This window comes from Onychostoma macrolepis, chromosome 24 (assembly GCF_012432095.1).
Source record: "Onychostoma macrolepis isolate SWU-2019 chromosome 24, ASM1243209v1, whole genome shotgun sequence".
NCBI lineage: Eukaryota > Metazoa > Chordata > Actinopteri > Cypriniformes > Cyprinidae > Onychostoma > Onychostoma macrolepis.
The window spans coordinates 14,570,318-14,584,312 of NC_081178.1; the positions used below are offsets into that span (position 1 = coordinate 14,570,318).

Genomic DNA, 13,995 nt, shown 5'->3' on the forward strand with positions numbered 1-13,995 from the left:
GGTTTCGAGTATCGATACATTTTCGGGGAACACGAGAACACGCAGTAATCTTAGACAATTTAATCCAGATATTTTAATCTAATACGCAAATACGTTTGAAGAACCAAATTAGCCAGAGATCAATTATCAGGATTAAAAGATCTGATCTAAGAATCTTTCAATTCATCTCAGATGCATCTGTATACAACAATATACTTTATTAATACACTTTTCACTAAATTAAAAAAAGAAATATAAACTTAGTATAGATAATTTTCCGTTGCATTAAATGTTTCAGGCAATTCTGGCAAAGAACCATTTACAATAAAGATATCAAATTTCTTTATTAACCTATATTCTAGTTACAGTACAATAAGTAAAACCACTTTTCTATATCAATTCTATAAATGATCTTTATTTCAAAGCACAGATTTTATAATAAAAACATGCAAATCCTTGTACAAAATATCAGATGTTTCAGTACAACTGCTCTCATGTCCAAATATCCAGATCATCACAAGTTTATGTAGACTAATTTGTGGAAAATCAATACAACAAAATTCAAACATGACAAATTCAAGCTTGATTAATCTGATCCAATGCTATTGAAATTTCCAATGCTGCATAACACTGTTAAAGCTCATTTTATCTGCTGTCTTCAATGACGATTGTCCTCCTTGGATACGTGTCTATGTCTACAAAGATATACCTGAATTCATATTTGCCAGTCTCAGGATTCTGTTGAACAGAAGAAGCAGTTTGTCATTTTGTCAACATGAAACTACCGTAATATAACCATTTTTATTGAGATGTTGTAATGTACCTCCTTTGATTCAGAATGAACAGTTCCCCGTAATCCTGGTTCAGATCCCTCAATGTAAAATTTCAGCCGCATGTACTTGACTCCATCCTTCATGTACTCGACATGACTGAAAGAAAAATCTTGTCAAGCATACAGGTATGTGAGGTGTAACACAAGTGTTTGTATTTACTGATATTCTAAAATTTACCTCACTTGTTGCCTTCTTCCACGCCGACTGGTCTCCCCATAGCCTTTGATGGGCTCTCCAAAAGCTCCAATTACCTTTACATAAAGCAAATACCTGATTTATTCAGGCATTTAGCATATTTGGTTTGTATATCTTTATAGTTTCTAATAAATTAATCACCATACACTGACCTCTGGGTGAGTTCTGCACCTCTCAAAAGCTTTTCCATAAATTTTGCTTGGGCTCGAAGAGGAGAACAGCTCTTGAAAGACCACATACAGAAGTCCACCTAATAAGGATGACAGCCAGATCATTTATTACACTGTTAAACAAATACACTTTAATTTAATATTCTTTAACTGAACTCTATGATTATTAAACCATCATCAAATAGATGTTTCAACCAGAGCCGGATCATGATCCCATAAGACCTTGGGTACACATTTTGGATCAGTGTTGTTACTGTTAAATACAACTAAAATGATTAAAATGAGTTTTGGTAAATCACAACAAAATTACTTGAACTAAAATTAAAATAAAAAAAAATCTAGTTCTAGTAAAAATCGCATATATAAAAAGCATATAAATAATGCTAAAATAAACCCAATCATCATTATTAGGAAATGCATGTTGATGCCTAAAAGCCCTGGTGGTCTTTCTGCATGCTATGAGCCCTGGGCCCCAGAGGCCCCTGGAAGTCCGAGGCCCTGTGGCATGATGGTCCACAGTCAAGCCTTGGTTTGTGCCAAATCAAACACATCACCTGTTACACCGAGTCCAATGAGCACCACAATCAAATAGGTGAAATCTTTGCCAGCTTGTCTGACTGTTGAGGAAAGATAAACAGAATCAGACATTTATATACTGAATAGCTATAGGAATACTGGCACTAAACTTATCATGGTGACAGTAGTTTCCAAATTTTCATATTTACTGTAGTTAATGTAACCACCATTTAAAAAAAAAAAAAAAAAATTAATGTTTATTGTTAGTTCATGTTAACTCCGTTCCATTAAATAATATTAACAAACACAACTTTTGATTATAATAGTGCATTAGTAGGTGTTTTATAAATTACTAAATGTCTTATCATAGTATTTTAATCGTTAGTTCAAGTTAGCTTATATGCGACCCTGGACCACAAAACCAGTCGCTGGGGTATATTTGTAGCAATAGGCAAAAATACATTGTATGAGTCAAAATTATCGATTTTTCATTTATTCCAAAAATCATTAGGATATTAAGTAAGGATCATGTTTCATGAGGATATTTTTTAAATTTCCTACCATAAATATATCAAAACTTAATTTTTTGATTAGTAATATGCATTGCTAAGGTCTTCATTTGGACAAGTTTACGGGCAATTTTCTCAATATTTTGATTTTTTGGTACCCTCAGATTCTAGATGTTCAAATACTTGTATCTCAGCCAAATATTGTCCTAACAAACCATACATCAATGTAGAGTTTATTTATTCCGCTTTCAGATGATGTATAAAGCTCAATTTTGAAAAAAAATAAATAAATTGACCCTTATGACTGGTTTTGTGGTCCAGGGTCACATATAGTAAACTAATGTTAATAAATGCAATCTTATTGTAAGAGTAGCTTGACGATAATTTAGTTTAATTACTTTTTCTAGTGACAGTGGCTGGTAATACCGATTTCTAACCCTAATAACTATGGTGTTTTGGCGGAAACACTGGCAATTTTCTGAGCTGCACGTAACGTTACGTACCTTTCTGTGCTGCAGACGCGTTTAGAGGAGCGGTGTGTGAACTTCTGGAAACTGACACCTGGTCAGTGTCCTTCTGCCCGTCGTTCTTACTACAGAAATGAACTCCTGTGTAGAGCGAGCGAGCGTCATAAAATGTCCACTTAGACGAAGGACATCGGTTTGTTTGAAAAACAGGTGGTTTTGTGTGTAAAGCTGAAATCTGTTGTGGTAATCTGACATGCACGCGTTTTAATAGGCGCTGCACACAATTTGTCGTTCTTCCGAGTCTGAATACTGAATACATCATGATTCCGTCTAGTATAAATTAACTGTCTAAACAGTTAATCTTAACGATATACCATACATAACTTTGAAAAACATGTTTTTTTAATGCTGACTTTCACATGTCTTATAGCTTAACAAGAAGTCATATTGAACTGGAGGGCATTAGTTGTTGGCTTCACGCCTTTTGCCTTCATTTTTCAAAATAAAAGTTCCGATTCACTAGAGAGTGAATCAGAATTTATAAATGGACTTTATCTTATATGGTAGTAAAATATTTAACTGTAACACTAACAAACACAAAACATTTTTACAATATTTCAAGAGGCTGCATTTTAAAATTCTAGAAACCGCATCTATGGCCTATAATTACAATAATGTAGCCTAACCAAAATAAAACATTAGTAGTCTGGTAGGCCTAGTCTTTCTTTCTTTCTTTCTTTCTTTCAATACAAAAATAAAACTAATCAGAACAAACATACAATCAGGAAAAATTATAAATTTGTGGAACATTATTTGTTTGCAAACCTCAATGGCAAATCTATGCCAGCAACTTAATTATGAACATTCATTTGGTATTTGGAATTACTCAAAGTATTTTAACTTTGTAAATGAAAGCCACTAAATGAAATGCATTATGTATTCATGTTGTAAAGATACATTTCTGTCTCTTTTGCATTGTATTACATAGGCTACATAGCATCTTCGTTTTTATTTTATAGTTCTGTATGTTCATGTTCATGTTATAGTAACTTTTTTATTTATTTGACATTTGTATTCCATAATTTGCTGGATTTTGTTTCAATTTCCATTCATTGAAATGTCCATGACACATACTATTATTATTTTTTTTATTTGTAATCAATGTAGCCTATGCATATCCGCTAACACATGCCTTAAAATGTCTTTCTAAAAACCTGTCTACGGTAATCACTTTCAAAGTAGTCCAAAAGAATATGTTTGTATCACTTTAATTAAAACAATCTGTCCAGCATAATTCAAATATATTAACGAAATACATTGTCAAATTAATAGGTTTGTCAAATTGTAAGTAGAAGGGAAATAATCTGCCATGGTGTGCAACTTGATACCAATTCTTTGAAAGTCTTGCTCGGCACACTTACATTGTACTGTATGCATAGACATGACCATAATTGACCTTAATGTTGAACATTAAGAGAATAAACATCTGAGATGCTAGTCAGAGACATCTAACTAGGCAATAGTCACAGTAAAATCACCCCTGTAAAAGGAGGATTACAAACTACACCTGTTTATCGGTTGGTTCAAGTATCGCACCGTATATGGTTTAAAGGTCTCGAACTATGCTTCTCGCAAAGTAAAAACGCTATGCATCTACTCAGGACGTTACAGTTCGTATTGAAAAATAATCTGAGCATTACAATCATCAAATCAGAGGAAACAAAAACATGTCTCATATTCCACTGAATGAAAAATGTACACCAGTTTGAATATTCAGTTCCAGTCCAGTCTGAAAACTGTTTTAGTCCCCAAGAGCTTCACAGTATCAGCTACTTTTAGAAGAGATGGTGTCAAGATATTCCCCATCAAATTCTAAAAATTGACAAAGTAGCAAGTTGTCACAAAGTTCTTTGAGGCCGTTTCCACAAGATGTCAGTCAGGAGAGGTGTAGGGTATGATGTAACAGCCTGCAAAGAAATGCACAGACCATTAAACTTCACATCTGAAAATGGATTTCATTCACATTCCATATTCATGTTTAAAAGAATAGTCTCACCACTGATGTGTTCATATTTACATGTTAATGTCTATGGAAAAATCTCTTATGCTCGCTTTATTTGATCAAAAAATACAGTTTAAACAGTAATTGCAGATTAAAATATGTTTGGTTATATATTTATAAAACATTCGGTATCTTTTAAAATATAATGTAAAGCTGAATTTTCAGTCTTTAGTGTCAAATAATCATCATTCTGTCAAAAAATTCTTTTTGACAGAAAAAACCAATGGAAACCAATTTTCCTAGGATTTTTTGATGAATAGAAACTTTAAAAGAACAGCATTCCTTTTTTTTTTTTTTGAAAATGGAATCTTTTGTAACATCATAAATCATTATAATAAACTCAGTATTGTTCTGAGTAAAAAAAAAGAGAATTTTGAGATATAAATGTTTTAACCACCATGCATGGAATAAAAAAAGGCAATTGAGTAAATCTCACAATACTGAGTTTATATTGTGCTTTTTTTTTCTTTTCTTTTTTTCAGAACTGTGAGAAAATTCTGAATTGTGAGATAAAAGTCACAATTACCTTTTGTAATTTTAAAACTTGTATCTAACACATAAAATGACAAAGTAGCAGACGTAAAACATTTAAAATATATAACATCAAAATTCCAAAAAAATGTAAAAAGCTGGAACAAACCTTTTGTGCCTTCCACTTCAGATGACTTTTTGTCTACATATAATAAGAAAGTGTAAATTCACCCATAATGTAAATTCATTCATTAATTCATCAAAATAATTTATGGTCCTTTGTTTATATAGTTTAAATTCTAAAACAAAAATGTCAAGACAATGGCCAGACAGACAGAAACACTGACAATTCATTTTAATTAGTATGGTGACTCAAGTTTAAAAATGTAGCTTGAAAAACAGGGACATTTGACATACACTGTGTGTGTGTGTGTGTGAGAGAGAGAGAGAGAGAGAGAGAATATGATGTTTTACTCTATTGCATATGGGGTTTTATAATTCTCTGTCAATATTACATCTGACATTCACCGCAGGTTAATGGATCACACAAAAACATTAAAAGTAAACTTAACAAAATTTATAATTACTAATGTCTTTATTTATAATAAGTTTATTGTTCTTTGACAAAGCATAAACTCTGCTCGTATTGGTGATTCAGCTGTTGAACAAATCATCTACAAAAGTTAGAACACCGTTAACATACAAAGTTTGTGTGCTACTAAAATGTAGCAAATGTTAACTCACTGTTATCCATTATTTGTCAACAGCAACTGGAAGAGTTTACGGTATTTCAAAACTTATTTATGTAAAGGAAATATATCATAGTTTAATCACCGATGGTATTTTATATATAAATGTTATGATTTATTGAATTATGATGATTAGCATGCAGTTAGTAAGTATAGCAGTAAACTAGGGCGGGAAAGGGCATAGTGTCATTCCATTTGTTAAATATATTTTGTAATTAAACTTATCTACAATAAATTAGTCTTGGGTTTGATGCTGTACCTAAATGCACAGTCACTCACTTTAAAAATGAGAAAGAAAACATGCATGCAAATCTTAACATTAAAGTGAATTGGACAAATGTGTGGATAGAAAGTGTTTGCTGAAAGTCACAAATATCCGATATCTTAAATAAAAATGCTTTTGACAAATAAAAAGACAACTTTTGGTGGCAAAACATGACAATAAAATGCATGCACTACAACAGTCCTGGAAGTACTAATTCACATCTATTCATGTAATGTTCTGCAATCCTAAATAAGTAACTTTAAAAGGCAATGAGCCTAAATTAGGAGCTACATGTTAAAGCGATTTCATCACAGTCACTTCCTTTGTTACTGAATCCACGTCCTCCTTTACATCTGCAGGTTGTTTTGATAAATTTGTCTTTAAAATGTCCATGTTATTATCATGCTGGTGTATATCTCCGGTCCACATTTTCATATTTCATTGAAGCCCGTTCGTACTGATCCAGGATTGCACTATTTTCAAGAAGTCTACGTGACGGAGACAATGCGTGATGGGAGATGAGAAAAAACACAGCATTGCACATTACACAGTGTGACACACACAAAATCATTCGCAAAGCACGGACATAACAAAATCATCATTAATATGAAGAACTGCTGCTCTTTATAGATAATTAATACTGACAAATCTGCATGACTTCATGTTTAAAAGTATAAAACATATCAAAGTATATCACAATAGGCCTACATGAACAGGTAAACCAAAAGAGTGTTTTGAAAGTTTACACAAATTTGTGTTAGACTATACTTTTTTAAATTTAAAGCTATCAAAGACATTTTTAAAAGGATATTTCACCAAAAAGGAAGATTTTCTCATTACTTACTCACCCTCGTTGTTTCCAACTTTCTTCAGTGTAACACAAAAAGGTGAATTTTCAAAATGAATGACAGTGTTGTTATTGTTATTAATTAAAATTGTAACTGAAACTGTAAACTTAAGAATGTGGATAAATCTGAAATTTTATAAATAATATCTATAAATATTATAATTATAAGAACTTAAAAAAAACAGCAACTTAAACTTAAACGAAAAGTACTAATGTTATACCTTGGAAACCAACTGAAATAAATACGCTGAAGTTCTAAAATGACTAAAAATGACTAATTACTAAAAATGACACAAATACACAGAAATGTAAAATACAAAAAAAAAAAAAAAAAAAAGACAAAAGCACATAACAAAATGATTTTAACCTTTAATTATAATGATATAATTATATATATATATATATAACCAAATTACTACACTGTAAAAAAAAAAAAAGTTGAGCCAACTTAAAATTTTAAGGCAACCAGCTTCAGCAGATTTTTGAGTTTTCTCAACTTGTCGTTTTAAGTTTATACAACAAAAATTTGAGAAGCTGGTTGCCTTAAAATTTTAAGTTGGCTCAACTTTTTTTTTTTTTTTTTTTTTTTTACAGTATATGTATATACATATACACACAAGGTATGAGCTAATTCAAAACATTAATAAATATTATAACAGTATATAAATAATACTAAAATAACACTGGTGAATAATAATTTAATGGTGCTCTATTTGTCATTTTGGACAAGATAGCCAAAATATTCTTTGAAAATTCACCTTTCATGTCCCACTGAAGAAAGTCAGTTGGCGTGAGTGAAATAAAAAACAGATTTTTATTTTTATTTTTAAAAGCACTCCTGTTTTTGTTCACAAATTATAATTTCGGAATGATGGCTCAAAGTGTATGTAAGACAAGCACAGTTGGCCCTCAATGAGGTGTTGTGCTTCAGCTGCCCCATACTTCTTATCTTGTAAAGAGTACTTGAATTTGCCTTTGATTGGATCTGAAATGTCTGTTTTTGATATCCTTAATAAAAATCATCAAATTGATCCCATGCACATCAGAACAGAACATGATAACATACAAATGCATGAAAGAAAGCTAAAATGACAAGCAACATATAAAAGGACCTCACCAACAAGCAAAGATGGTCACATCTCAATGACAATGAAGGGTTTTGACAAAACAGAAAAAAAATCGGCACTGACTCACAGTGACTAGACAAACATTTAAATACATGAAATTGAGTGTGTTTAAAGAGTCTTACCTTCAGATTGTCTGTTACACCCTAGTTGTGTTGTACTCAGATTCATGTTTGTTTAGAGACCCAATGAGGCAGAACCTGGAATATCATTGCTTGTATGTTTAATATCATGGTATTTGTTGCATAAGGAATTATAATGCACATTTCATTTGTTTGGGGTCTAGGTCTCTTGCATCCTGTCAGAAGAGCAATAAAAACATGCTCAAAATGTGCATGTACATAATCAGTCTCTATTTTTTACACTGAAAATTACTTAAAAAGCTATTAAATAAAGCTGTAAGCCATTTTCAAGAATTGGAGGAATAGAAACACTATCTTTTTAGCACACCCATTTACATTTTTCATGTCCTCATGCTAAATAAATTTTTTTAAATATAAAAAATATATTTTACAACTGTTCACTGGTCAGTAAGATTTTTAAATGTTTTTGAAAGAAGTCTCTTATGCTCATCAAGGCTGCATTTATTCGATCAAAAACACAGAAAAAAACAGTAATATTTTGGAATATTATGACAAATTAAAATAACTATTTTTTTTTTTTATTTAAAATATTTTAAGTAATTTGTGTGATGGCAAAGCTGAATTTTCAGCATCATCACTCCAGTCTTCAGTGTCACATGATCCTTCAGAAATCATTCTAATATGCTGATTTGCTGCTCATTTATTATTATTCACTATTAAAAATAAATAAATAAATATTGTGCTGCTCAATATTTTTTATGGAAGTCATAATGCACTTTATTTCAGAATTCTTTGATGAATATAAAATTTGAATTATAAATAACATTTTAAATGTCTGTAATGACATTTTTGATCAGTTGAATACAGGTGCATCTCAATAAATTAGAATGTCGTGGAAAAGTGCATTTATTTCAGTAATTCAACTCAAATTGTGAAACTCGTGTATTAAATAAATTCAATGCACACAGACTGAAGTAGTTTAAGTCTTTGGTTCTTTTAATTGTGATGATTTTGGCTCACATTTAACAAAAACCCACCAACAAATTAGAATATGGTGACATGTCAATCAGCTAATCAACTCAAAACACCTGCAAAGGTTTCCTGAGCCTTCAAAATGGTCTCTCAGTTTGGTTCACTAGGCTACACAATCATGGGGAAGACTGCTGATCTGACAGTTGTCCAGAAGACAATCATCTACACCCTTCACAAGGAGGGTAAGCCACAAACATTCATTTCCAAAGAAGCTGGCTGTTCACAGAGTGCTGTATCCAAGCATGTTAACAGAAAGTTGAGTGGAAGTAAAAAGTGTGTGGAAGAAAAAGATGCACAACCAATGAGGATTGTCAAGCAAAATTGATTCAAGAATTTGGGTGAACTTCACAAGGAATGGACTGAGGCTGGGGTCAAGGCATCAAGAGCCACCACACACAGATGTGTCAAGGAATTTGGCTACAGTTGTCGTATTCCTCTTGTTAAGCCACTCCTGAACCACAGACAACGTCAGAGGCGTCTTACCTGGGCTAAGGAGAAGAAGAACTGGACTGTTGCCCAGTGGTCCAAAGTCCTCTTTTCAGATGAGAGCAAGTTTTGTACTTCATTTGGAAACCAAGGTCCTAGAGTCTGGAGGAAGGGTGGAGAAGCTCATAGCCCAAGTTGCTTGAAGTCCAGTGTTAAGTTTCCACAGTCTGTGATGATTTGGGGTGCAATGTCATCTGCTGGTGTTGGTCCATTGTGTTTTTTGAAAACCAAACTGCACCCGTTTACCAAGAAATTTTGGAGCACTTCATGCTTCCTTCTGCTGACCAACTTTTTAAATATGCTGATTTCATTTTCCAGCAGGATTTGGCACCTGCCCACACTGCCAAAAGCACTAAAAGTTGGTTAAATGACCATGGTGTTGGTGTGCTTGACTGGCCAGCAAACTCACCAGACCTGAACCCCATAGAGAATCTATGGGGTATTGTCAAGAGGAAAATGAGAAACAAGAGACCAAAAAATGCAGATGAGTTGAAGGCCACTGTCAAAGAAACCTGGGCTTCCATACCACCTCAGCAGTGCCACAAACTGATCACCTCCATGCCACGCCGAATTGAGTAAATTAACATACTTTCCAGAAGGCCAACAATTCACTAAAAATGTTTTTTTTTTATTGGTCTTATGAAGTATTCTAATTTGTTGAGATTTTTGAGTGAATTGGTGGGTTTTTGTTAAATGTGAGCCAAAATCATCACAATTAAAAGAACCAAAGACTTAAACTACTTCAGTCTGTGTGCATTGAATTTATTTAATACACGAGTTTCACAATTTGAGTTGAATTACTGAAATAAATGAACTTTTTCACGACATTCTAATTTATTGAGATGCACCTGTACCTATTTGCTGAATAAAGTATTATTTTATTTAAAAATAAAATTCTTACTGACCCCAAACTTTTAAACACTATATAACCATATCAAAATAGAAGCCATTTTGATAATTTCAAATATAGTATTCTCTCTGAAAAAGAGAATTTCCCTCTGGAAAATACAAAAAAGTCTGTTTATCCCTGATTTCCATCTTCATGCAGCATGTCTATTGCTGAACATTAATCTTAAGATGTCAGCTTTGCTGATAGAAAGCTGTAAACATGCAGCAGGCATATTCTTAAAGGGATAGTTCACCCAAAAATGAAAATTCTGTCATTAATTACTCACCCTCATGTCGTTCCAAACCCGTAAGACCTTTGTTCGTCTTCAGAACACAAATGAAGATATTTTTGATGAAATCTGAGAGCTCTCTGACCCTGCATAGACAGCAACACAACTGAAATGTTCCCAGGTCCAGAAACATCGATAAAACAGTCCATGTGACATCAATTCTTCTCCCCGAGGTAACTTGTTCTACCATTTTGAAGAGTATGCATGCGGAAGACGTTAACTCGGGGAGAAGAATTGTTGAATTGTTATTTATGTTTTCTTTGTGCACAAAAAGTATTCTCGTAGCTTCGTAGCTTCGCAAAATTGAAGTTGAGCCACTGATGTCACATGGACTGTTTTATCGATGTCCTTTCTACGTTTCTGGACCTGGGAACATTTCAGTTGTGTTGCTGCCTATGAAGGGTCAGAGAGCTCTCAGATTTCATCAAAAATATCTTAATTTGTGTTTTCTGAAGATGAACGAAGGTCTTACGGGTTTGTAACGACATGAGGGTGACTAATTAAAGGGTAAGTTCACCCAAAAATGAAAATTAGCCCATGATTTACTCCACCTCAAGGAATCCTAGGTGTATATGACTTTCTTCTTTCAGATGAATCCAATCGGAACAGCTTCAGCGTATGACATTTAGCGGAAGTGAGAGAAAAGTGTTTATAATGTTGTAAATATGGATATTTTTCTTACAAAAACACATCGATTTGCTACAGGAAGTCTTTATTCACCCCTTGGAGCCATATGAGGCACATTTTATTATGGATCTATGCGCTTTATTTCATTTCTTTTGTACTGTTGAAAAAAAAAAAAAAAACATTCACTGCATTATAAAGCTTGGAAGAGCAAGGACAATTTTTAATATAACTCTGATTGGATTCATCTGAAAGAAGAAAGTCATATACACCTAGTATGCCTTGAGGGTGAGTAAAACATGGGCTAATTTTCATTTTTGTGTGAACTAACCCTTTAATGACAAAATTTTGTTTTTGGGTGAACTAACCCTTTAAAGCATCTTCTGCATCTCGACAACTTTTACAAACCCAACTCTAACGGTGACGGCTGTCTTAGTGACAAAAAAAGAGAAGATCAAAGCCAAAAAGATAAAAAAAAGAATGAGAAAAACTGATGAGAAACTGAGCTAAAAAGGAACTAAAAGTGGGAGTAAATCGTTCCAAAATATGCAATAAGATGAATTTTTCTCATCAGAAATCAATGGATACTGACCGCTGCACTGCTTTCTCGTGTCTGGACAGCCTGTGGCTGGTGGTGGGCACTTCCTCCAGGTCATCGTCCAGGTCACAGGCATCGGCGGCATCTTGTGAGTAGGTGTGTCTCATTACCAGAATGTTTCTGCGGTTGGTTTGGGGAGGAAGCGGCCGCATGGGCTGCGGCGGGAGGTCCGTCAGGATGGCGGCCGTCGCCTCGCGGGCGCTCAGGTTGGTGCGGCTGCCCTTGTTGCTGGGCAGCTGCGAGGAGCCACAGTGATGTTCGTGGATGCAGCGTGAGGAGGCCCTCCGGAGCTTGTGGTAACTCTCAAAGTCCTCGGCCAGCTCGGCCAGGTCTGCGGAGGTGGCCGCCGCGCTGCGGAGAGTGCAGAGTTCATAATGCGGCGGCTCCTGGAACACCTCCTGGAACATGGTGGGGTCAAAGTCTTCCCGCCTCAGGATGTACTTCTTCCGCGGCTGCTTGATTTGGACGATGACCGATACGACCAGGAGGATCAGTACGATGCAGCAAGTAACGCCGATGATGGTGCCGTTGGTGTTGTTGAGGTTGTCCAGGATGTTGGCTTTCCGCTTTTCTGCAAAACACAACAGGAAGCGTAATAAATTATTACTGCAGGCATGCAATGTCATTGCGGGTTACCTTCTGTTGAAACTGTTGTATCAAAGAGATTACAAACAGCACACAGAAGTAGTAAATCATTCTAATGGGAGAGCTTTGACATTTATGTAGCACAGTGAGCATATAACATCTGCGCTGGCTTTGGTTCAATGGAGAGGAGCGTTTGCATTCAAAGGTGCAGACAAACCACGAACGAAGACTTTATGATATGTTTCCAAAATGAAATATGATGTTATTGTACTAAAACCAAAACAATCAATTATTATCTGCATATTTTCTTTGTATATGTTATTTTTTCATATTAATTATTTAGTAGTATTTATTGTAGTATATTAAATTATTTTTACTATTAAGAAAAATATTAAGCATTCCATTAAATAATCTGGCTTTTCTTATGTCATTGTACTAAAACCAAAGCAAATTATTCAAATATTATCAGGATATTTCTGTTATATTTTTTAATACTAATTATTTAGTAACATTTGCTTTGTATTTTTTTACTTCTTATTTTTTAATGTTCATCTTGCATATTTAAAGTTAATTACTTTCTTAATTAATGAATGAATTTCTATTAATTTATTCCTTTTGTTTTACTGTTCTTTTTATTACTATTTTAAACTATAAAGGCTGAATAAAAAGATGTGATTAATCTTTCAATCAACCTTTAAAAAAAGCAAACGCAAACAGCAATACAATTAACTTTAGTAACTGTGTTAAAAATTAGTTATTAATATCTGAAGTCAACATACAAGGACAGGTTTTTTCATCTTACATTTTCAATGGACCCCCATAATTAATATCATTCAATTAACTTGAGTATTCATTATATCGATTAAGTTAAACATTTAACTAAAACCAATATTTACGGACAAATATCAAGGATGTTAAAAGTTGTAGGTGAAATATTTCCTTAATAAATGAGCAAAAACAACTTTAAATTAGTTTTATTTATTTATTATTATTATTTTTTTTTTATCAATTACTCTTACCTACTATTGTGAAAAACAATCTGTGCTAAAACACCTCTCCCATGCATATTCCAGAGCCTCCTGGCAATATTTCCAACATTCAGTTAATTCAGGACAGCTTATGTGAAATATAAGCACAGATATAGCTGAACCGCACTTAAGAATTGATGCTATTATTCAAACCCAGCCTGAGCCTCAGTCATTCACATATACAAATGAATTTC

The 13,995-nt window shown here is 33.5% G+C and overlaps 2 protein-coding genes across 5 annotated transcripts in view; both read right to left on the reverse strand.

The window, feature by feature from the left end:
• Positions 1 to 374: 374 nt before the first annotated feature.
• On the reverse strand, positions 375 to 3,155 carry timm21 (translocase of inner mitochondrial membrane 21). The gene is made up of 6 exons (XM_058765570.1): positions 2,706 to 3,155; positions 1,732 to 1,794; positions 1,160 to 1,257; positions 990 to 1,063; positions 803 to 908; positions 375 to 717 (listed from the first exon to the last, which is right to left on the reverse strand). Exons 1-6 carry the CDS (start codon positions 2,989 to 2,991, stop codon positions 625 to 627), a joined length of 720 nt encoding a protein of 239 aa, XP_058621553.1. The 5' UTR covers positions 2,992 to 3,155; the 3' UTR covers positions 375 to 624.
• A 462-nt stretch (positions 3,156 to 3,617) lies between these two features.
• Positions 3,618 to 13,995, reverse strand: part of neto1l (neuropilin (NRP) and tolloid (TLL)-like 1, like) — an 89,729-nt gene continuing 79,351 nt past the window's right edge. For 3 of the 4 annotated variants that reach the window (XM_058764644.1, XM_058764645.1, XM_058764642.1), the window contains 4 exons: positions 12,183 to 12,759; positions 8,313 to 8,387; positions 5,372 to 5,404; positions 3,618 to 4,636 (listed from right to left, as the gene is read on the reverse strand). In XM_058764644.1, coding sequence (XP_058620627.1) covers positions 8,327 to 8,387; positions 12,183 to 12,759 — 638 coding nt within the window. In that variant the 3' untranslated portion in view covers positions 3,618 to 4,636; positions 5,372 to 5,404; positions 8,313 to 8,326. Of the gene's footprint in view, positions 4,637 to 5,371; positions 5,405 to 5,534; positions 6,705 to 8,312; positions 8,388 to 12,182; positions 12,760 to 13,995 lie in introns of those variants that run through there. The other variant, XM_058764643.1, reaches the window with a different exon arrangement.